At 42.9% G+C, this 26,040-nt stretch overlaps 1 protein-coding gene across 1 annotated transcript; it reads right to left on the bottom strand.

Annotated features, from left to right (window-relative positions):
* Positions 1-244: 244 nt before the first annotated feature.
* Positions 245-13,155, bottom strand: LOC135237055 (sialate O-acetylesterase-like). The gene is made up of 11 exons (XM_064303792.1): positions 13,135-13,155; positions 13,038-13,104; positions 8,290-8,451; positions 7,651-7,814; positions 7,384-7,522; positions 6,254-6,446; positions 3,471-3,613; positions 2,970-3,103; positions 1,754-1,908; positions 1,347-1,533; positions 245-1,192 (listed from the first exon to the last, which is right to left on the bottom strand). The coding sequence occupies exons 1-11, from the start codon at positions 13,147-13,149 to the stop codon at positions 935-937; spliced, it is 1,617 nt and encodes a 538-aa protein (XP_064159862.1). The 5' UTR covers positions 13,150-13,155; the 3' UTR covers positions 245-934.
* Positions 13,156-26,040: the final 12,885 nt, after the last annotated feature.

Raw genomic sequence — 26,040 nt, 5'->3', positions numbered from 1 at the left:
GATAAGAGGTCACAGGTTTGATTCCCAGGTAGGACACTGCCGTTGTTCCCTTGAGCAAGGTGCTTAACCTGCATTGCAGTATATATATATATATATATATATATATATATATATGGATAAATGGATGCAATGTAAATGCTATGTAAAAGTTGTCTGGATAAGAGCATCTACTAAATGCCTGCAATGTATTGTCATCACATTACAATGCTTCTTGTAATCAATCTGTAATAACTCAAGGCAAATGCATTATCAGAATATCACTTTATTGTTTTCAATGTGGTATTTCATATTTATTGCATATCAAACAAATACATTTGATATCATTTTAATACAAACAATTGCTTACCACATTAAAATAAAGTTCATGTCTCAAGTAGATCAGTCTCATTAGTCTCTCACAGAACACTGAAACTATACAAGGCACTGTGCAGACCTGGGTCAAATACGTTTTTGTTTTGGAATAAAATACTTTTCTGTGCTCTGTTGATCTTGCCTGGTGTAATTGAGCCTGCCATTATGATCAGAAGGCGGGGCTTGCACTTTCTGAGAGTATTTCATTGGTTCAAATACACCAGACAAGATCAGTAAAGCATTTGAATCCAAAACAAATGCGTATTTGACTCAGGTCTGGTACTGTGCAGCAAGTTCATTATTAGACTAAATTCACCGCGAACCAGGAACCCACCCATAAACAAATGATTCCTAACACAATTCGTAATAACAACTTAAGCCAAGAAAGCCAAGAATATCCATATAATTATTTTAAAGTGCAATTTTGCACTGATAAAGTGACATAGTTGGTTTTTCCCCATTGATGATCTGCTTCAGCATGAAAAGTATAAAAAGGCCACTGATACGTCTCTGTTGTTCACTGAAGAGTCGTGTTATTGTCTGGCTCATTTCGTCTCGTTTATGAACATCCTGAGCACCCGCCTCACCAATCGTCCTGCCCGTCCGGACGCATCCAGCGGTTCCCGGTGAAGGGCGGGGCCGGCAGCTCCCGGTCGGCGCTGTAGACCGGGCAGGCTTTGAAGTCGCAGGGCCAGTCCCTCCACGCGTAGCGCAGGCCCGACACCACGTCCTTGCAGCCGGAGACGGACAGCTGGACGTAGCTGCGGCCCCACTGCACTGTGGGGGCCGGCAGCCACGTGGAGCTGGAGTTGCAGGGCTTCTTTTCTTGGGTGCAGCAGACCTGGGAGGGAAGAGGAGACCGCGGGCGCTTTTGTCAGGGCGGATTTTGGCACGACCAAAAACAACTGGCACCATACCAGTCGTGCGCAGCTATTTTTTCACAGCAATGGGTGCGAACGGCGCACGTGAACTCTGAACGTCGGCGTGAGATTCACCTCAAACACAGAGCTGGAATTGGTGACGGAAACCGCTTGAGTGTAGGTGACGTTGAGGCTGTCTCCATCCAGCAGCACTTTGGCGGGAAACGGGCCCTGGAAGGCCACGCCCTTTTCGCCGTAGGCCACGGCCCGCGCCCCCAGCGTCAGCCTGTAGGCCACGTCCTGCTTGTCGCGTGGGTGGATACTGGAACACAACACCCACTGTGTGAGGACCCTGTGCCCAGACGACCTCTGGGTCAAACTCAAACGCCCCTTTTAGTGACATGGAGAACATGGTGGTGAATGACTGGTGATGACTGGTGGTGAATCTCAGACTGCTGTTGGATGGGGCACACGAGACAACCATGAAACCTGCGTTTGATCCATTCGGATCGAGCGTACGTCCCGTTTCTCCCATCCCTCACCTGCCCCAAGGTGACCTCCCGTCGGGCAGGTCCAGGGCGACGGCCATGAAGGTGTTCTTCATGCGGGGATTCGGGGCATAGCCGTACCTCGCGGACTGTTGCCAGCGCAGAATCGGGAACGCGTAACTCTTTGAGCTCTTAGCACTTGTGGAGATCTGGGGACAACCAGTACCACGGGCTCCACATTAGATGAGAAAGGCTCAGGGTTCACAACCACAATTAAACACAGGAGAACACATGCTCTATTATTTTTTTACATTAGCTTATGTTCGCCGCTAATGTTTGGCAAGGTAAGCTAACAGTTAACAGAAAAGCTTGTGCCCAGAGAATGGAAATGTCAGCTGAAGGAGCTATATCTGCAAATCTAGCCCAGGGGAAGCAGAGACACCTCACAGTATCATAAATAGTTCTTCAGATAACTAGCGATCTAATTCTATTTTTTTTTTTTTCATGCTAGCTAGGTATCATACTGTAAAGTTAGCAACAGCAACTTCGTACCTTAGTTACTGTAGCTACCTAGTTGCTTTGCAAATCGTGACTGACCCTGTTAACATAGTTATGACTATTTGCCATACTAGCTAGCAATTAATGACCTCAACAAGTCCAATGACTAGCTAGCAAGCTGTACGTATGCTTTCATTATCCATTACACAAATATAGCAAGCTGTATGCATGCATGCCCATGGTCTGTACTCGCTTTCATCTTCATTTAAAATGTGTTAGTGTGCAAACTGCGCTGGAGAGACAACAGGTGCGAATCTTCATCTCCCGACTGTGGAGTGTAAACGTTTGAAGTACAGTAGACATAAAGGGCTGCAGTCAGAGCTCTGTGCTAAAGCACCCTGATGGAGAGCAGGCTGATGTTAGCATTAGGGCTGATCAATTTCATTTCCTGTTTCTTGAGGCTTTTGGCGAATGCAAACATTTCACCTAAACCATTTTGCGCTTAATTAAAACACCCAGCGTTAGCAATTAATAGCATAGAACGTGCGCCTTCTTGAATTCAGCTCTGGAAAGGGAAACCACAATCAATTTTTCCGACAACGGAAGGAAGTTCCCTTTAACTAGCGACCGCTCTTTTGCCCCCAGGCAGGTGGGAGGTACGCCTACAGGACACCAGGAGTTCATTATTGCATCTAAACATCAGAGCAGAACTGAGCGAGCAAGTCCAGCTCGAACGCGGTAATGTACGGAAGCGGACGGGGGCAGGGCTTACCTGCACGAACCCAAAGGGGAAGTCCAGGGCGGTCTGGCCCCCGGAGCCCGTGTGGAAGGCCTCCCTCCAGTCGTCGATCATGGTGGGGAAGGAGCAGGAGTACTTGTACAGGTGGTACCCCGTGTTTGACTCACCTGCGGCAGAAGGGAGATCGTGGCTAACCGACCAGATCTGTTGATTGTCAATGAAGACCAAACCAACCAAACCACACATTGGACACCACTGGTGATAAAGACAAAAATACCTTGAATTCGGACCCCAAATTAGATTTTCTTTAGCAACTGCATGACGTGAGATTTTGATTTCATCTTTTGGGACTTTTTTTTGTTTGTTTTTTACTTTTGCAACTATCATAAGTACTTGAGTGCTGTGTGAGTATTGTAATGACCAGTTTTTCAGTTCTTGATTTTTTAAAAAAGGCCTCGTGAATTCAACTGGTGACAAATTGGGCGTTTCTGCAGGTGTTTCTACAAGAACACGCCCACAGGGTGTCGATCTCACCTTGATACCATATGGCTCCCTTTATGGTCATGTTGAGCAGAGGGTGTATCATGGCATTCCAGAGAACAGAGTTTTTCCATGCGTTCATAAGACGAGACAAACTTTCCGGAGGAACAGGAAGTGTGCCTGGTAGTTTCACGAAACTGCCAAAATCAAGGAAACACGTATCAAAGAGGGATTCAAATTATGTTGAAAGCAGTTGCTTCCACAATGGTGCGATCAAACAAACAACATACCAGCATTCTCACAGTTGGCAAAGCCGATTTGCACATTATTTTGGCTACCATAGCTAGAAGGGATCTCAATGACTTTGATAAGAGGGGTGGGTTCTTGGGGCATAAGAGGGGTAGTTTCTTGGGGCATAAGAAGTGTTGGTTCTTGGGGAATGTTCAGCAGGAGCTTCAGTGACAGAGATGGATGTGTAAGGGAAAGATCATCAACACGGGGGCAACCGTGGTAGAAAGTGCTTCCCCCTCAAACCCGAGGTCACAGCATTGGGCTGAGAAGAAAGGCAAAAGAGACGAGAAAATCTGAAGCAAACGACAAATTTCAGTCTAGGTTATGAGCCGCCCGTTTCGTCGAAAGTCCATCGAGGACTTTGGGATACCATGGGTGGGGTATCCTTTAGTTTGCCAGTTACTTGTATGTGACAATCACATTTATGAGAGAAGCTCAAGTGAGCCAAACTGATAACAGTAGGTAGCGGACAGTATATTGATCAGATCATAACAATCTCTATGGAGTCAAATCAACATTCAATATCTACTGTTGACAGTATATACTGTTTAACTAAGTACAACACTGCTCTGGTAGAAAGAAATTAGGAAGAGAGAGATGGGATAGTATCAACACATTATTTAAATTAGCGCTGTTTTTCTTAATTAGAGACGTCTTAATCACACTTGTAGGCCCATCTCAAAGCAGCAGTGTCCTCCGTCAGACGTACTTCTGAGTGGGTGCTGGCGGAAGCGGTTTCTCAAGATGCGTAGTCAGCACATCAGAGGAGCACATATCACCGCTTAAAAACAGGCAGACTGCCCTCACATGCTAAATGAATATGCTACCATTTGACAGATTTAAACACTAAATTATGTAACAAAAACATTTTACTAACAGGTTCATCAGGAAAATCATTAAACAAAAATATTCAGGTGTTCATTTCGACCGTCAGAAATTAGTGGTTCAAACCCAAATGGATCTGGAGATCTAGAGGTACTCTCTCCCAGCCATGTTTGTCAGATTTGCGGTGGGTGGTTTGCAGAAGTATGACGTGTCTGATGCACACACACCCTCACACTGTTCAACCACTTCCCTCTGTCACGTTGTTGATTTGGATCATTTAATGTCCCCCCCCCCCCCTCCCCATCACTCACAGTTAATGTGACCGTTTAGAAGATATCTGTTTATGCCCCAAAAATGGACAGGTTTATCCCTCTGAATATAAACCCGTCAATTTTTGGGCTCTGTATGCCAGTGCACTGGCTTTGAAATAAAATAATGAATATGAGGTTCAAGTGCAGACTGGCAGCTTTAATTTAAGGGTATTTACATTTATATATTGGGTGATACCTCATTGGTCCAACTGACTTTGTTCCAGAACTCTAGTTTTTTAATGTACTTTTTTGCAAGCTCCAACCTGGCCATTGTGTTTTTGAGACTTAGCAGTGGTCTGCATCTTGCAGTGAACCCTCTGACAGGGGTTCCCACTCATTTTAGGAAATCATTTTCCAGGACTTTTCAAGGACAATTTCCTTAACTTAGACTTACAGACATGAAACACGGACAGTGGTAGCCCAAACTACCATAACCATTCGAAACTTTGTGCTGCCGTGTAATCTCAGCAGCTAATAAAAATGAGAAAAGCGGAGAAAAATACAGAAAAATTTGCAATGTCAGCTCTAAATATACTGTTTAATAGCTTGACTTATAGCCTAGCCTCACAAATATTTCCAGGACATTTCGTAAATTTTCCAGGTGTTTTCCATGACTGGAAAACTAGATCGATAAATTTCCAGGTTTTCAAAGTTTTCCAGGACAAGTGGGAACCCTGTCTGAGGTTATGCTGGTATGGTCTTTCCTTCATGGCTATTTTTGACACATCTACGCCTACTTCCGGGAGAGTGTCTGGATATGTTCAACAGTTGAAAAGCAGGTTTTTCTTCAAAACTTTTGGGCATTCTTTGGTCATCCATTACAAAGGTCTTTCATGGTCTACCATGTTGTTTGTTATTGTTGAGCTAAACAGTGCATTCTTAATGTAATGAACAGTTGATTTTGATACACTCAATGTTTCAGATCTGATTTATTCAGATTTTTCAGCCTCATGATGTCCTGCTTTATTGGCATTGACACTTGGTCCTCATATTGAGCGGAAACAGTAATAGACTCCAAATGTAAATGCCACACCTAGAATCAACTCTAGACCTATGGTTAGCTTTTACGTGCATGGGTTAGTGATCCAATGACACACAGCTAACCAAAAAAACAGCTCAGCCAGTTGTGCAATTAATATTGGTCCCATAAAATGGGGGGGGGAGGCTATGTATAAAAATGGCTGTAATTTGTACACTGTTCAACTGATATGGATGTAAAAGCCTTCAAATTAAAGCAGTCTGCATTTCAACCTCATTCATTGTTTCATATCAAATCCTCTGGAGTACAGAGGCAAAACAACAAAAATTCTGTCACTGTCCAAAAATGTGCAGGCTGTGCTGTATCAAAGAAGTACAAGCTTGCCACAGAGGGCCACATTTGGTCAGCTCCAGTGCATTGTGGGCCATCACCTGATGTCCAACTTCTCCTGCTTCTCCAGGCCACACTTCTGTAGCGCCCGGGTGGAGGACCAAGCCTCCACGGGGGTCCCCCCCCAGCAGGACGACACCAGCCCCACCGGGTACCCCAGGGTCTTGTACAGGTAGCGCCCAAACAGCCAGCAGACTGCAGAGAAGTGGGTGAAGGCCGGACCTGCCAGCAGCTCTGTCAGGGGGACATCAGACAAACAGCATTCTGTTACCATGGGCCACTGCTCACTGGCCTTCCCCGTCAGGCTAGGCTTTCCCGCATTAGGCTAGGCTTCCCCCATCAGACTAGGCCTTATCTATCAGGCTAGGCCTTACCCATCAGGCTAGGTTTCCCCCTGTCAGACTAGGCCTTATCTATCAGGCAAGGCTTTTGCCTGTCAGGCTAGGCCTTATCATACTAGTGCTCAGCTAGGCTTTCCTCAGCAGCTTCCCATCAGACTAGGCCTTATCTATCAGGCAAGGCCTTCGCCTGTCAGGCTAGGCCTTATCTATCAGGCTAGGCTTTCCCCTAAACAGGCTTTTACAAATCAACTTACATCATGTTATTCACTTCAGTCTGCACTGTACATCAAATATGTAGTGTGAGTGTGTGTCTGTATAAGCATGCGTGCATGTTTACGTGTGTGGTTCATCCGAAAGCAAACAAAATTGCTGGAATCATTTCCTGGAATATGCACCCTAATCATTCTGACTCATTTCCACAGTGATGCGACTGTCTCAGTGTGCACGCTCCAGGTCCTGAGGGGAGAGGCCTACCGAAAATGCCTGCGGACAAATTGCAGCTGCGGCCAAGTTTATTTCCACAAAACACAATCTCCCATCAGGCTACAGTTCTCTGTTACCACTCTGGCCTGCTGCGAGGAGCAGTGGGCTTAAAGGACAGCCTCATTGCCCGACAGTGATAATGAACGACTGAATGCCGAGGACCTCCAGTGACATCCAATTACTAATACGCATGAACATTTCTAACGCTCAGTGACCGTAAACAACACAAGACTAATACATTATTTAAAAAAATAAATAAATAAATAGCTACCAGCAAGATGAAAAGTCTAGCTTAAAAATGGCGGTATCTCCTTGGAAATGTCCTTCAAACACGGAAACACCTCTACCTGCCGTGGGTACAGACCAGGGTACCTCCACCCGGGGAAGATCCATCAGAGGTTCCCTGCTTGTTTCCAAGGCAGCCATGAAGATTCGCACCTGAGGGTATTTGGATGCCAAGGCCGCCTCTGCTGATGCATTGATCACCTGCAGGAGAGAGGACTTAGTTCACATTTAAAAATTCAAACGAACGGCGTCTTATTTAGCAAAACCGGTTTAATTACCATAAAGGCCACAGTTTAGCGGAGCCGGCCGCCACTGTCGGCGCGCGCTACCTGAGAGAGCGTGTAGGCCATGTTGCTCTGCCCCCCGCACAGCCACACGTCCCCGAACAGCACGTCCGTCAAGGTGACCTGGGCTTTGCCGGCACCCTGCTGGACGGCCGTCACGTTGTAGGGGCCCCCAGCCTTCACCGGGTCCAGAGTTGCCCTCCATACCCCTGCCAAAGGAACCAGAGACTACTCAAACACGGTCAGCTCATTGTGGGCCCCTGTCCTGCACAGGGCAAAGCTACAGCCATCAAGCGAACAGGCCTGTGGTATAATCCTTAGATTATGCAGGAACTGACACCACACATGGGGGGAACGCGATGCCAGGCAATGCACTTCTTCAGCTCACGCGTCACGATTCCAGCACTTTTTGTAATTTGTATTTTTGTCCTAATATTGTAGCTTGTTCTTCCCACTAGTTTGACTAGGCATAAGCTAGATCCGAATAATGTTCACTGCATGAACTGAACTGTTCTTGGCTATAAACAGCTGTACGAAATAAGTATTGTACCTTATCGAACCTGTGTTTTGTAGTTGTTCCAATGACCATGATATGCACTTTGGTTTGCGGTAACAAACAATGAGCTGTGGGCTTCCTCTTTGTTTCGCGCTGTGAGAGGCAGAAGCTTCCAACGGGGAGCTCACCGTTTTGCACATACACGGCCTGTTCAGCTCGGCTCCCTTGTTCTCCTTCCAAAGAGACGATGACCTTTGACCCGTTTGCACCGTACCCCCACAGCACGGCGCGTTCCGGAGCTTTCTGGAGCACCATGTGGTCGCCATAATAAGAGGCAAAGCTGAACTCGGCTGAAACCAAAATGAACACAAAGGCATCAAAAACAAAAATACAAAAAACATGAAAGAGAAGGTTGACTTTGGCAGAGCATTATATAGTTAGCTTACACTAATTGGCAACTTTTTGATGACAATACACCTGCAGAGCTACAGTATGCTACTGTAGAAAACTACACTGCCTGGCCAAAAAAAAAATTGCCGTTTGGATTTTTTTGGACAGTGCCCAATGTACAAACCTCTGTTTTCAGTGTTATGATCTGGGGTTGCTTCAATTGGTCAGGTCTAGGCTCAGCAACGTTATGTGGCAATAAAATGAAGTCAGCTGAGTACCTGAATGTACTGAATGACCAGGTCATCCCATCAATGGATTTTTTCTTTCCTGACGGCACGTGCATATTCCAGGACGACAATGCCAAGATTCATCGGGCTCAAATTGTGAAAGAGTGGTTCTGGGAGCATGAGGAATCAATTTTACACATGAATTGGCCACCAGAGTCCTGACTTTAACCCCATTGAAAGTCTTTGGGATGGGCTGGAGAACACCTTACGGAGTGGTTTGACTCTCCCGTCGTCAATACTAGATCTTGGCCAAACATTAATGCAAAATTCAAAATTTTCTGGACAGAAATAAACGTTGCATAAGGTTGTCGAAACAATGCCACGACGAATGCACACCGTAATCAAAGCTAAAGGCGGTCCAACGAAATAAAGTGTGCAACTTTTTTTTTGGCCAGCCAGTGTATATTATATATATTATATTTATTGTAATCATATTGTACATAATGTTTCATGCGTTTATTAATTATCCTTAATGATGTAAATTACTTTACATAGCCTACTATTTTTATAGTGAACACTGTCGTAAGACAAAAAACATTATGAATGGTTCGTAATGTAGATTTCTCTTTGTTTGCAGGGTATAAAATATATAAATGGTACCAAATGTCTGTAACTTCATAGTTGTTTCTTGAATAAAATATTTTTTTGTGCAATGTGATGTCAGACTCAAGCTAATTTCATGGGGTGGGCTCAAACACATGAAAAAATGCTGTATGCCCCTGTGACTTCACCTTCCTCTCAGCACAACTGGGTTTCTGCGGTTTCAAGCTGTTCATTTACTGGGTTTCGCTTCTGCAAGCTGCTCCCAAGAGACTGAACACCCTTTGTTTACGACGACTCTACGGAACCTATCCATAATTAAGTACATGGGCTAACTAGATATGGGCTAGAACAGCGCTTCCCAGCCTTTTTCCTTCTGTGGCGCACTTTCCAAATTTACAGAATCTCACGGCACACCGGTCTTGAAAGCGAGCTGATGTGACACGTCCGCAGTAGGCCTTGATGCTCTTGCAGGGTTTTAATTAAGCAATATGCATTTCAATTATGTTTATTTAAAAAAAATTATTTTGTGAATGGGATTTGCTCATTTAAGGGTTTTTTTTAATTCATTCAAAATTTAAAAAAAAAGGATTTTTCACACGGCACACCTGACCTTGCCTGTTGGCACACCAGAGTGCCGTAGCACACCGGTTGGGAAACACTGGGCTAGAACATGCTTAAAATTGCTCACATGTTTCAGCTAAACAGGGTGTGTGGATCGCTGATGTTAAATCATCCTAACTTTCTGTGTTCAGCATGAAACTTGACTTGATTACATAAGCAGTAAAATATGTCCTTATGCACCTTAGCTAAAAGCACATTAGAACAATCTGATCTCCCATAACTCCTAAATCAAACTGAGTAAATAACCTGAGATTCTGCATGTTGTTTCTTGGTCAACACTAGGGATACATGTTGCATGAACAAACTAACAGATAAAAAAAGCCATTATCAGCCAATCAAATTTCACCACTCATTAAACAGTCGTATTGTGGTCCAATCATTTTGAAATTTGGTACATATGTGCTGCTGCTAATGAATAACCACTGTAAAGAATTAGGTGAGCATATGCTAAAAGCGGGTGCTGCAGTGACCCCTCAAACTCAAAGAACTATGCATAGCCTACTACTTGGATGGAATTGCTGTGTGAAACATGTAGAATAGGGCAAGTGGGGTCATACATTCAGGACGTAGGTTCCTCATTTTGCTCCCTTCCATATGCGGGACCATGGAGGCCAAATGACACAGGGTCACTGGCTGATCAGCTGACAGAACCCAAACGAGTCTATTTCACTTTGCTTACAGCAGCACTCATGCATTCCGCTTTTTGACATTCCAAATCCTGGACAAGCTGGTTAATCAAGCTCTGGCTGTCTGCAGCACTGTCTGTTCCGGAAATAAAATAGCAAAATACGAAACAGCTGTAAGAGAACTCCAACTAAACAGTGATTGGATTAACACCATTGAAGTTTGCATTAAAACTGACCAATAAGTTGTGACGTTTCAGTCGAGTGGGCACACCTTGCAGTTGCTGTGTCTTGTAGTGGGAGTGGTTTGTAGTCTTTGTTTGCTACTCTTTAAAGTGTCTTTGTGACAGTTCTGTTGTAAAAAGCACTATCCAAATAAAATTGAATTGAATAGTTTTGCAGGCAGCAGATGGATACCCTTGGATTATGATCAGATTAAAACATAAAAGCTTTAAAACTACCCTTTGAGGAAATTTGTGTGTTTCAAGAGGTTTGCTATTCTCTAATATGGGGATTTCCCATACTGTAGTGAAAGCGCTCAGTCATGTGATGTTTGCACCGATTTACTGTGAACGTAGAACATCGGCAACACTTTTCTGATAGTGGAATATTTTATTGTAATCATATTGTACATAATGTTGGGTATCTCCATGGGATGTGGCCACAAATTTGTAAGCCCACAATTCTCTAGAATGTCATTGTATGCTGTAGCACTAAGATTTCCCTTCACTGGAACTAAGGGGCCAAGCCCAAATCGTGAAACACATCCCCAGACAATTATTCCTCCTCCACAAAACATTACAGTTGGCACTATGCATTCGGGCCGGTAGTGTTCTCCTAGCATTTGCTAAACCCAGATTCATCCGTCAGACTGCCAGATAATGAAGCGTGATTCATCACTCCAGAAAATGCATTTCCACTGCTCCACGGCGGTGGCTTTACACCACTCCAGCCCAACACTGCATTGCACATGGTGACCTTAGGCTTGTGTGCAGCTGCTCAACCATGGAACCATCAACGCATTTCATGAAGCTCCGACAAACAGTGCGTGTCCTGATGTTGCTTCCAGAGGCAGTCTGGAACTCTGTAGTGAGTGGAGCAACCGAGATGTTTACACGCTACGCACTTCAGCACTTGGCGGCCCCGTTCTGTGAGCTTGTGTGGCCTATTGCTTCATGGCTGAGCTGTTGCTACTCCTAGACATTTCCACTTCACAATAGCAGCACTTACAGTTGACTGGGGCAGCTCTAGCAGGGCAGAAATTTGATTAACAGACTTGTTGGAAAGGTGGCTACGTTGTAGTCACTGAGATACTGCTACATTGAAAGTCACTGAGCTCTTCAGTATGACCCATTCTACTGATTAGAACGGGTGTCCATGTAGTTTTGGCCATGCAGTGTATCTAAGACCACCATGTTGATGAAAAGATATGAAAATGATATGAAATTATGCAAAAGTGAGTTTCATGAGCCAAAACTGTTAATTTATAGTGAAATGTATGATAATGTTATGATTTACAGCAATGCTCAATTTAGACATTTTGGATATACTGTATTTGGAAACATTTAGGCACATCAGGGTACACTGCTTTTTCTTTAGTAGTTCTGCATACCACCCTCAGCGCACTTAAATTTCATTTCAAACTGAAGAGCAAATTCGTTTTTGCATTTCCCCTCAAGATAATTGCATTTGTGGCACTTAATTTCGACCTAAATTATGAAAATAATCTAAATTAGTTGTAAATGGTACAACATTTAGTAAATGGCTTACTTAAACCATGTTCCAAGTCTGGATGCTCACATCTGGAGTTATAAAGCCTTCTAAAACACCCAGTAAATGGATGAGGATTTGGCATCTGCTCGAAGCGGTTAAAGCCCGTGTTCGTACTGTATCACGTTGACAGCCACCTTCGTGATACCGGTTAAGCCTGATTGCGGATGTTTTGTGACGCCAGGTAACTCAAAGAAACCCTGCGCATCATGTTAATCTTCCTTCGTACTAGACTACAGCTCCCCTGCACCGAAATAGAAAGGTGTCTTCGTGCTGGACTAAAACACCGACCCTTTCGGATAAGATTGGACACCCCTTATAGTCAATCAAACCTGCTCAGCAGGTGAAACAAGCGAGGAAGAGGACCTTCAACTTTAATGAAACTCAGCACTGACTTTAGCATCTCAAACATGTGCAAGCCTATGGCTAAAAAATTCCATTATCTAGAAGAAGCCATGAGTTTTGTCGGCTAGCTACCGGTCAGTCAGAACATAAGTAACTTTAATGTTAACCATAAGTTACTAGTCGTTGGACAACTAGCAAGATATAGATGCTCTCGTTTGACAGCTGAGCTGTTAAGTGACCATTCTAATACATTCAAATTACATCAAGATAATGTAAGGTTTAAACTGTAATCTATTTTGATCTAGTTGGATAACGGAGAACGTTCTGCAAAATCCCCAAATTATTTAAAACACTTACCAGCGGAGTTCAAACTGACAGCAACACAAAATAAGAACAGCGCGAGCAGTGTATACATGTTGAAGTCCTATGACTTGTTTTGAACAATGAGGAAGTCGACCGAAGTGCTCATAAGCGTGTGATCACATGGTTGTTTTAAACTGCCTGTTAAAGGGGTAGTTCACTGACTGGGCGGACAGTTTTATTGTATTTATTTATTTACTTAATTTTTTTGCGTGCGATGAAGGTAGGCTGTCAGATTGCCTATAGAAGCTTCTGACGACAAGCCGGCTTTACAAAGGCCGTCATTCGCAGGTTCGTGGTTTAAGGCTAAATAGATTAAGAAATAGACTTCAAGTAGCCTGACTAAATCGGTTTGACGATTTTTCCAGAGGCTGTACATTAACACTAACATTATTTCACTGATAAACCCTTTTTATATCTTGCCGCTACTACTTTCATTATGCATTGGTATTGGGATGCTCAAAATGATTGTAAAAGGCAACTACAGAGATATACTGTAATGTCCCGACGTGGAAATTATTGTATTTTGTTTATGATTCAATGGCATCAAAATAAATATTTTCATTTTAAAAATGAAAAAATACATTTGTTTCACAGTTATTGGCACACCTGTGGTTTGTATTCCGGTCAAAGTATCCGCTCTTTTGAAAAGCTCGGTCAAACTACCCCGTTCGTCAAATTCGTGTGTGCAGCTACACTGTAAATAGTGGTAGTCCGGTAAGCGCAGCAACGTCAGAAGATACAAAAAGAGCGATTTCGCGCTAAAACGGCGGATCATATCCTTTTTACCTAGTATTGCGAAAATTAAATACTCTAGCAGGATAGATATATTTTAATGTACTGCTACATCTTATAAATGAGATTGCAAGACTGACCAATTAGCCCACACATACACTAAATTTTTAAACCAGTCTCAAGTATATTATAACTGTATATTGGATATATGACAAAAACAAAGGTTGAGAGCATAGCCGATTACATGAGATTTAGCTATAATTATTCCACAGTTTCTGTGGATTTCTGATGGCAAAGGTCCAGACTGTATGTATATTAAATAGTGAACAGTCTTGGGGATATGATGACAAAAGGTCATTATAACTGCATATAGGAATGTATATGACAGTACTATCTTTGGGAGTCCTATACCTGTACTTTTCCATAATTGGACCACACTTTCACCAGACTGGGGAAATGCAACACCCAGGCCATATTCATGCCAAATATGAAGTTCATTTACTGTGGATATCTTATCATATGCCCATTTACATCATTAATGAAGATGAGTGAGCCTGTTCCAGAAGCAGCCATACATGCCCAAGCCATGACACTACCTCCTCCATACTTCACAGATCAGATGGTATTCTTTGGATCATGGGCTGTTCGTTCCTTTCTCAACACTTTCAGCTTTCCATCGCATTGGTAAAGGTTTTTTAAATTAATTTTTTGGCCTCATCTGTCCATAAAACTTTGTTTCAGAACTATTCTGCCTCAACAATATTTTTATATTTTTTTATGGCATTATGCTTTCGATTCTTGCTGCAGATGAGAGGTTTGCAATGTTGCAGTGTAGCCTCTATAATTCTGCTCTCAGTCTATTTTCCTTTCAAATATATTTGCCATGGGCTCCTGGTGTTGGTTGCTTGTATATAAAAACATGACAACATCTAAATAAAGGGGACATACATAAAATCATAATAAATAAAGTTTTCCTCATTGTGTGTATGGGCAACATCCACTTGTGTCTTCCCTGGCATGTTTGCAACTGTTCCAGATGTTTGTGATTATTGCCCAAGCACTCCTTAGTGGTATATTTAAATGTTTATGTATTTCTTGTATTCATTGCATGATACTTGTAAGCAAACAACCACCTGTTCTTGATTTGATAGTACATTGGCTATCTCGATCTAAGAAGACGTTTATCGTGACTGATTTCTTTTGTATCCTGTGGTTTGGGTGGCTATCCTGTACTTAAAACCATTTCTGGTGCTGTCTATTGACCATCAATGAATACTCCAGTTTCGAGGTGCAGCTAATTCCGGTGGAACTGTCTAACCCAATGCCCTGTGCTGTGGTGTATAGACCACCTAAATTAAACAAAGGCATTATTCAAGAATTTGCTGACTTTTAGACCTTATAGTTGCAGTATATAAATTAGATTTTGAAAAAAAACAAACATTCCACCATTGGCTTCCATTGGCTCTCCCTCCGAGACCCCGCCCTCCAAACACAAGCACTTGTGAGCACTCACATCTGAGTACTTGCTATCTCTGGCCACTTCGGGCCACTTTCCTTATTTAGATTTTTCAGTTGTTTACCTCTTTATGCTACAGTTGGTCTGTTCCCTCTATTGGCACTTTTAAATTTCGGCTGAAAAGCCATCTTTTCTCATTGGCCTTTAAACCCAGTTGAGATCCTCTTGTGTTTGTGTAATGTTTTGTTATCCCTTGCATCTATTTCATTTAGTGAAGTTGTGTGGCACTTTGGTCAAGATCAGTTGTTTTAAAACGTGCTATATATATAAAGTTGACCTGAATAATTTCAATTATCTGTTTTACTTTATACAGCCATTTGTTGTCATTTTCATCAAGGTGGCTCATCAAGTCCTGACCTGACTATAACCAAAAATAAAAGTAAACATAATTTTAAAAACTCAGGTAATCTGCACATATATGACCCTTGGACACATGACATTGCTGTACAAATAGCTTTGGAGCTGAAGTGTATTTTTTGTTATGTTGAAAAAAAAAAAAATCACACAAAAAACCATGTCAACATAAACTTCTTTAAATCTCTTCTATAAGAAAATATCCTGCTTTAGCTGCACTACGTAAAAGTTTTAAGACCGAACACACAAACACAAGAAGCATACACGATGTATAAACTTTTAATTGATTTGACTTATTTATTGAGAAATGTCATGCAGAAACACAAACAACAAAATAAAGGGTGAAAAGGAACACGAGGACAGAAGTGCTTGATTTTCTCAGAAAGCCGAACGTATGAGCTCTGCTCTGGCCGTGAGACGGTCATCAGTCACGCCGGCTGCGAAGCGCTCCGCGGGCAGATCTGTTTCCACGGATACGCGCGGCGCAGTGAGGTGATGACCCGCCGATGCGGACGCGTCTCTCCTCAGCTGCTCCGCCGCTCCCTGCGACACCGCTCCTGACCTCCTGACTTCCTGACTCCACAAAACTCTCCTGCACACCTTTGGCGCCATTAGAGCACCTCCTGGTATTGTTATTTCACAGCTTGTGCAGGTAGAGAAAAAAAGTAAAGTAAAGTAAAGCCATTTCAAGCAGGCGGCAGTGTAGCATAATGCTTAGGGAACTGGTCTCATAACCTGAAGGTGAACTGGTAAAATCTGCACTGGTGAAGGTGTCTCATAACCTAAAGTGGAACTAATTAACTGGACTCATAACCTGCAAGTTTTCAGGTAGAACATTGCTGATGTACTTTTTAGCAAGGTACTTCACCTGTGTTGCCTACAGTTACCTCCAAAAGTATAAGAATGGTAAAATGTATTTTTGCTATATACTATATATATATATATATATATATATCTATATATATATATAAGGCATTTGGATTTGTGGTCAAAAGTTGAACATGAGTATAGACATTCAGCTTTTATTTCATGGTTTAAAGTTTTTCAGAAACAGCAGTTTTTGTGTTGAGTCCCCCATTTTCAGCTGTGCACAAGGAAGTTAACAGATGACTGACAGGTTGCTCAGGTTTTTTTTTTTTTTTTTTAAAGTGCGCAAGTGCATAATTCAGCAAACGCATACAAATATTCCACATTACTGGGGTTGCATTGGAAACCCAGCCACTGGGGATGCGCAAGCCAGTGCATTCCTAGTGCCGGTCCCAAGTCCCGGATAAATGGGGAGGGTTGCGTCAGGAAGGGCATCCAGTGTAAAACATATGCCAAATCAAATATGCGGATCTGATCCACAGTGGCAACCCCTAACGGGAACAACGGAAAAAAGAAAAAGAAGAAGACTGAGGTTGCATTTGAGAAGGGGGTCGGGTATTCTACCAGCTGCCGTTCAGACAACTACCTCAGGCTTAATGCGAGCAAAACAAAGGAAATAGTCATACATTTTAGAAGAGTTAAAGAATAAGTCCCTTTCAGCACAGTTAATAATGCACCTATTGAAAGAGTTATATACAGTCAGGTCCATAAATATTTGGACATTGACAAAGTTATTGTTATTTTAGCTCTCTACCACAGCATATTGGAGTTGAAATTAAATAATGAATATGAGCTCAAAGTGCAGACCTTCAGCTTTAATTTGATTTACATCCAAATCGGGTGAACAGTGTAGGAATTACAGCACTTTTTATGTGGTCCCCCCTTTTTAAGGGACCAAAAAATACAAAAAACCCATCAAAGAGATAGCAAAAACATTAGGTGTGGCCAAATCAACTATTTGGTACATTCTTAAAAAGAAAGAACGCACTGGTGAGCTCAGGAACACCAAAAGGCCCAGAAGACCACAGAAAACAACTATTGTGGATGACAGAAGAATACTTTCCCTGGTGAAGAAAAAACCCTTCATAACAGTTGGCCAGATCAAGAACACCCTCCAGAAGGTAGGCGTATCTGTGTCAAAGTCAACAATCAAGAGAAGACTTCACCAGAGTAAATACAGAGGGTTTACCACAAGATGTAAACCATTGGTAAGCCTCAAAAACAGGAAGACCAGATTAGAGTTTGCCAAAAAACATCTAAAAAAGCCTGTACAGTTCTGGAACAACATCCTATGGACAAATAAGACAAAGGTCAATTTGTACCAGAATGATGGAAAGAGAAGAGTATGGAGAAGGGAAGGAACTGCTCATTATCCAAAAATACCACCTCATCTGTGAAGCGTGGTGGAGGTAATGTAATGGCATGGGCATGTATAGCTGCCACTGGAACTGGTTCCCTTGTATTTATTGATGATGTGACTGCTGACAAAAGCGGTAGGATGAATTCTGAAGCCTATAGGGCTATATTATCTGCTAATTTTCAGCCAAATGCTTCAAAACTCATTGGATGGCGCCTCACAGTGCTGATGGACAATGACCCAAAGCATACTGCGAAAGCAACCCAAGACTTTTTTAAGGCAAAGAAGTGGAATGTTCTGCAATAGCCAAGTCAATCACCTGACCTGAATCCAATTGAGCATACATTTCACTTGCTGAAGGCAAAACTGAAGGCAAAACGCCCCAAGAACAAGCAGGAACTGAAGACAGCTGCAGTAGAGGTCTGGCAGAGCATCACCAGGGAAGAAACCCAGCGTCTGGTGTTGTCTATGGGTTCAAGACTTCAGTGTATAAATGTATAAAAATGGTTGTAATTCCGACATTGTTCATACAATATTTTTGACAAAACCCTTAAATTAAAGCTGAAAGTCTACACTTAAATCACATCTTGATTGTTTCATTTCAAATCCATTGTGGTGGCGTACAGAGCCAAAATGATGAAAATTGTGTCACTGTCCAAATACTTATGGATCTGACTGTACTTTGAGTACACTGGCAATATCTAAAAGCTGACAAATTAACTTATTAAAGTTGTCTTATGTTGTCGGAAGCAGGGCTAAGCGCTATTGTATTATCAAACTATTTATGGTTTTAGCCTCTTCATAACAAGACCAAACATGAATAATATATTGTTAAATCCAGCCAGTAGTAATCTCCAAGACCAAATCGCACCATGTTGGTTTTTGATTGAAACTCTTACTGCTTCTAAAGCTGGCAGGCCTTACAGCCTTTATCTACTGTATATAGACATTAACACAATTATTCAATTATATGTTACAGATTGCATTCAAACTTAAAATCAAAAAGGATTCTAGTGGCTTCTGTGGGCACGTTGGGTCTCTGATCCTCAATGGTTCCGATTATGCTGTGCTTCTTCAGAAAGTAATAAAGCTTTAATGGAGACACCAGGACACCCTACGTTTGTATACAGAGGTAAGACCTTCAGCATGCCTTTTAGTTCCCTAGACATTACTTTTTATGCCCGTCGAGGGAAGAGGGAGAGAAACAGACCACATTCTGAGGTCAGGTCAAAACAGAGAGCAGGCCATTTGATCACAATTTGGACTACGAGCAAGTTTGCCAGATCAAATTATACCGTCTGTATCTCAAAGGCAATAAACAGAACTAGACACCTGCCATTGTCCTGCTGCGAGGTGAAGCACTGTCCAGTGAGTTTTCAGGCACGGCACGTAACAGCGTTGACTCTTGTGTGATAAAAGTGCTCCAAAATCATGTACCTTGCCCCACCCATATTTGGACCCAGTACATATGGTGCATGTTTTTTCCTCAGGTAATTTACATGCTGCAGTGAGTGCGATTAAGGTTCCAGGTGGAAGGGGAGCAGCTACAGCTAAGGCTGTCGGTGTCTGAACGCCCTGCACGTCCTGCTCATCCGACCCCTCCCTCCACCGAGGAACATCCAACTGTGCAGCAGGTCAGGGTTGTGTACACCAACCAAATCAGGCCTCGGTTTCAAGTACAACAACATTCTTGGAATCGGGGTTGGACTGGGAGCGAGACAATGCGAAATGACTGTGCCTTTCGCCATTAACATTACTTCCTAGTGTGACGTGAGAAAACGTGATAACCTGGGTTCTATTTTTGGTACTCAGGCTTTCAGAAGAATGAGGGGTCATGAGAGTCAGTGGATGTACCGTGACAAGAGAAATGTTGACTGCAGAAGCAGTAGCTGTCCGTGCAAGCCGCCGCCACTGCCGCAAGGTTCAATTTGCGACTGAAATAGGCTAAAGTGCGCAGATGCCCGCTGTGTTCTTGCTTGAGGACAGGACCGTGAAAAAACAATTCTCTCCTGACAGTACAGTGAAAAATGGCTTTTCATAATCTGCCAGGCCCATAGCTAGTGCAGAGAGAAGGGCCTTTTTAGAGAGATGAATATGACTTGCTCAGTCTCAGAGGAACATGAATGTTCAGGGACAGCAGATTTTGTGGGTACCTCCAGAGGAGCATTGAATGGTAAATGGACTGCATTTATATAGCGCGTTTATCCAAAGTGCTTTACAATTGATGCCTCTCATTCACCCCTTCACACACACACACTCACACACCAATGGTGAAAGGCTGCCATGCAAGGTACCAATCAACTCATTGGGAGCAATTAGGGGTTAGGTGTCTTGCTCAGGGAGACTTCGACATGCCCAGGGCAGGGGATCGAACCGGCAACTCTCCGACTGCCAGACAACTGCTCTTATCTCCTGAGCTATGTCGCCCCTGTCCCGAATAATCAGGAATCCACTGTTCACAGAACCCAGCTACGCCAAGGAACTTTCTTAGTAGGTAATTGGTTCGCCCCGTTTGGTTTCAAGACAATCCTGTGTGAGGCTGAGTTTGCTGTGTGAAATAGTGTGGCCTAGACAGAGAACCTTTTTTCATGGCCTGCTATTTCTTTTCGGAGGCCTTGTGGCCTTTGGCGGCTAATGCTGTGAAAACTGTAGTCAAATCTGCTGCTGCTGCTTCTTTAGATTCCGAGGCCGCTTATATGTCATCCTCATATAAAATCAGGGCTGATCCTTCTGTGAGGGTCGGGTCTGGTAGATCAGCACACACAGAAGCTGCACAGAATAGAGAGGGGCTTTCACAGTATCCCTGCACAGAATAGAGAGGGGCTTTCACAGTATCCCTGAGGAAGTACAGTCCATGTGAGCCACTGTACGTCCAATGTAAATGCTAACAAGTACTGATCATCTTTATAAATTGGTACAGAGAAAGAAAGCACAGCACACATAAATCACCCAAAACCACTTAGCAGAATGTGGAATACTTGCCAGAATAGTAACTGGACTCGGTACAACCTGATAAGGGCCCACAACATCATTAATTGCGGTTAGATCTGGAACATAACATCAGTTTGGCGGGTTTCCTTTACAGGAAAATGGGAGTATTACAAGGACTGGAAGCACAGGGATCATGAGCTGAGCTCCTCCACACAAACCCACCACCCTTAGGTTCTCCCCCATTACCCATCCCCCCACCCTGAACCCCAGAGGTATTCCACCAATTCTCCTAACATCACACCAATGCTTGAGTAAAAGAACACAATGCTTTATTCCCAATTCTAAAAACAAGCATTATATAAGGTAAAGATTACAATTCTCAGACCGTTTAGCTGACCTCCCCACACATCCACATGCACTATACACAACCCCCCCCCCCCACCTTACACTCCCCTTGGCGCCCCCAAACTTACTCCTTGAACTCGCGCACCACATTCATTGTCATTCATCCAACACCACAGATGCACAACAGAAACCAGGCCAACGTAAAGAAGACAAAAGGAAACCAGAAAATCCCAGTGGAGCCCCCAGCTGCAATGCCAGGTGGGGGGCTGCCACAGAAAACATAAAAACAAAGCAAAGCCCAAACAAAAATGAAAAAAAAAACAAACTTTGAGACTTCAAGCTGTCCATGAGGAATGCCAAACTGCCTCCTCACGAGTAGTTCAAATCAATGCTTTCAGAACTGCTGTGCTTGATATTCCAAGCTCCTGGTGTTGTGTCCTGGACAGACTTGTCCAACGGCATCTGCATAGTTTCAGGTGTGTTTACGTGGTTGTGGCCAATCAGCTGTGATTGCTCCTAAAAAAAAAAAAAACCTGGTGGAGGCTCTATAAAAGAGCCTGTCCTGCACCAGTCTGGTTGTCTCTCTCTACCAGGAGGACACTGGAAGAACAGTGTCCCATCAACCAGCACTTTCTTCTTTACTCTCTGCATTTTGATACCTCAATAAACCCATTTGTAATCAATCCCATTTTGTATTTGACTCATTACATTACATTACAAGCATTTAGCAAACGACCTTATCCAGAGTGACTTACACAACTTTCTACAAAGCGTTTACATTGCACCCATATATACAGCTGGATATATACTGAAGCAATTGCTCAAGGGTACAACGGGTACAACGGCAGTGTCCTATTGCAGAGTCGAACCTGCGACCTTTAGGTTACAAGTCCAGTTCTTTACACATTATATGACACTGACTCCTTTGTTATGCACCGGGGTCATAACACTGTGCTGTCCTTAATGAATTCTTATGTTCTCTCAGCGTACAGGATAGTCTTCTCTGGTCTTCATGGTGTATGCCTTCTGACTCTAAATGCAGTCTCCACGGATGAAAACAAAGGCTAAAACCAATACTAGACACTCGCTGGTCTTTTATGTGTGACCAGTTCATGAAAAAGGAAACATCTAAGCAACAGTTAGCACCCGTCAATCTTCCAGTCTCTTTCCCATTGATTTCACACGCATAGCCCCATAGCCTAGCTCCAATCAAACTCAACTGCTGCTAAGACATGAAACTACAAGACAGCTCACCGACTAAGCCAGACAATGTCTTTTGGACAAAATATAAATTCAAGCTCTTTATCAAGCAATAAAATTGTTGACATAACACAAGTTCAGAATTATGCCTCATGATTTGCCTATGATACTGGTGCGGCGCTCTAGGCCTACGTTGCCTAAATTCAATTTATAAACAAGCCCAAATAATGATTAGGATTCAAATCTATTTGAATTTTGATCATTCAGTGCATTTGAATATGATTTTATGAGATAACGGACAGGCCTCGTTGGCACAGATTCGATACCCGACTGTGGAGCCTGTTCACTGAAACTGTGCCTAAACATGAGAGGCCACCCAGTAGTCTCCTTTAGTAAAATTTAAGGAGGAATGTTTAGTGTGACCGAGTGCCCAGAATGTCCATTTTTCTCAAAAACGTGTCTCAAGAGAATGACATGGTCGATGGTTTGCAGTACTGCTGCGGAACCCGTTTTAGGGACTGATTTGCGAGAGACGAAATCCATTGGATGCATTTGATGACCTTTCACTTCCTGCCATAGTTGCGAAGGCAAAAATTAAGGCAAGATGAGGCAGAGTTTCCAGACATGTTATGACCATGTGCGCGGCAATGAACTGTAGCAGTCTTTGGCTAATCAAAAAAGTGGCTAATCCCTGCTGTGCTGGATAAGTGAGTCACCATCACTGTATGCTAACGACTGTTATTATCCTATAGTGACTCTTGTAGGCTGCAAACAGCTGTCATTGACCACTAACAGCCGACATTGCCTGGTAACAGCTGTCTCATAACGTACAGTTACCTGAGATGCACCTATTACAACACATCATTTCCTGTGTGGCAGATGAAGCACTTGGCAACAGCGTGATATACTAACCAAGGGCTCTTGGCTTTCGATCACAGGGTTGCAAGTTTGGGGGAGGTCCTCGGACTGAATAAATTGTGGCCTGGATTCAGTTCAAAATCCCTCCTTAAAAATAACTTGGTTATTTTTTTCTCCACACAGTTCAGTGGATTCATCGATCAGCAAAATTAACTCACCGAACTGTGAAGGAAAAAATCAACTTTGATTTCATTCTAAGTCGAAGTTCAGGACAAAATGTTAATTTAATCTTCAGGCCTATGAATAATTTCATGGATAAGGCCGCCTGCTAGGCAAATATAAAACAATAACAATCTCTGAGTGGCCATGCCCGTGCCAGAAATTCATCGGTGGATTAATGCCGTGGAACTTTAATAATTAAACGTATGCTTGTCATTGGACGAGGCAGGAGAGAGCAGGTAGCTGGCACACTCCTGTGCCAGTCTCACCCTTCTGCCCACTGGTAAGGAGGCCCAGATTATGTTTTTGCATGGGGTGAAAGCAATGAGCATCCAAGACCATCATTACAGCAATATTATCTGGACTACGAGTTCTGAGGAATGCACAGTGGACTTAAAGCAGTGCAAAAATATCAATAAGCCCCTGAAAAAGTGGATGAGGGAACAGGCATTTAACAGTATGTTGGAGAATCTTCAAAGCTCCGCACTAGAAAAGATACTTGTCTCCATATGAAGTAATCAAAACCAAGCTTAATTGTTTTTCTGAGACAGAAGATGTCACACAGAGCACAATACGTTTGTGATGGGAAAGCAAGGCTTTGTTAACTCCAAAGTGGGCGGAGCTTTTACGTGTCAGAGGGTATAATTTGCATAATTCTCCGCAGAGTAATTCTTTATTGCAGTCTCAAGGTTACACTGTACATACATTTTTCATGGGCCCAGAAGAGTCATTTTTAAATGTAATTGTTCTTTTTTTCTTTGTGGAAGTCAGGACCAGTAAAACAGGAGAACAGTTTCTGGCTTTTTGAGGATCAAAGTAAAATGGTTGAATGCATTACATATTAATGCTGCACCCTGATGAGTTTTGGGAATATATTGCCATGAATATGTAACCACTGAGTTATGAATATTTAAGAGTCAATTATGATTGTCCTTTATCCATTTGACCGAATGCATCCAATTTTTTCCTCAACTTTCTCACCATTAACCAAGCCTCAGGGAGAATATTACAGCCGATGATAGCGATTCAAGAACACTATTGCTTAGTTATGTTAGTAATTGCAACTTTTTATTAATTACTTTGTCTAACAGGTAGAGAGAGAGAGAGAGAGACAGAGAAGTGGGGGGTGGGGGGAGGGGCATGGGAGAACAACCACAGGAAATGATTTTTATAGTTGTGGAAAGTCCCAATAGTTTTGGTGTGGGATTGTGTGAAATATCCTCTTCCAGATCTTTATTTAGAAAAAAAGGAGTAGTGTGGAGAGGTTCATTCCGGGACATTACACTCACTGGGACCCTGACATGGTTGGGAAGAATCCTACACACTTCGTCCCACAAACTAGAACATTCCAGAAAATGTTAATTTCATGCAGTGGAATGAAACTGCTCCAAGACCTCAGATAACAAGGCACAGTTTGAACTCTGAAGCACCAGGACATTGGCCTTACTTCCACGTAAGGTCAGACCGCAGTACTGCTCCTATTCTGTCCATCAGTGAAATTATTTTAGCCTGATTAAGTGCATATGCCCTTAAAGAATAAGAGGGATGATTGCCTCAACATTGAGGTTAAAGACAACATATGGCATTCGATTGCCCAGAATCTTGGGTGTGATAGGCAGTGATTGCAGAACGGGGGGGGGGGGGGGGGGCTTTAGGCCAAGATATTTTACAGTACACACTGTGTTGGGTATTGGGAAAGCAGGTGAAGGCAAACAGACGCAAACTGACGGTCACTGAAACAAACAGCGTCCCATCGAGCTGGGCCTACGGCTTGCTTAGGCCTACGGGAGAACCGGTAACGCATCACAGTTGTGACAAACACATTTTCTCACGCTCCACTATAATCACGGGCATGGCAATATTTTCATGTATAGACTGTGCTTTGAGCTATGTCCATTAAAATCTGCGCAAGTTATTCTAAAAAAACAACAAAACAACGGTTTTTTTATCCACATAAGTAAATTAATTATTTTTTTGTTTGCTCTTTGATGCTCTTTGGTTTACTCATTAAACCAAAATACATACAATTTTGACCATTTATTTCTTGGTTCCAAGTTGGCATGGGTTCCACTTGCCTTGGTCACTCACAGACACTGCAAAGCAATGAAACAGCAAGTCTGTCCCCATTCGAGTGCTAAAAATGTAGAAAATCAGATTCAACATAGCGCGGTTGGTTGAAAACCAAATTACAACATGGACATAGAAATTATTTGACTATGTTTTGCTTCTGTTTGTAGACAACTCAGAAAAACTGTTTTAAACATGGATTTCTAACAAACCGGTGCCTGCCCACGGCAGATGGGTTCCCCCTCTGAGTCCGGTTCTGCTCAAGGTTTCTTCCTGCTATCAGTCAGGGAGTTTTTCCTTGCCACTGTTGCCCTAGGCTTACTCTTTGGGGGCCGGTTCTCTGTAAAGCTGCTTTGTGACAAAGCTCCTTTGTTAAAAGCGCTATACAAATAAAAATTAATTGATTGATTGATTTCTTTGCAACAGGTGTAATTTTTTGTCCCCTGTTCACAGAATGCCAGCTAGGGAGAGGAAGAGAGGGTTAGCGGCTAGGAGGATGTTGCAGGGTGCCTCTGAAATAGGAGGGGTCTGTCAGGGAGGAGTGTGTCAGG

The sequence above is a fragment of the Anguilla rostrata genome, chromosome 12 (genome assembly GCF_018555375.3).
Source record: "Anguilla rostrata isolate EN2019 chromosome 12, ASM1855537v3, whole genome shotgun sequence".
Classification (NCBI taxonomy): domain Eukaryota; kingdom Metazoa; phylum Chordata; class Actinopteri; order Anguilliformes; family Anguillidae; genus Anguilla; species Anguilla rostrata.
The sequence above is the reverse complement of the archived record's forward strand: the minus strand, read 5'-3'. Positions and strand labels throughout refer to the sequence as shown.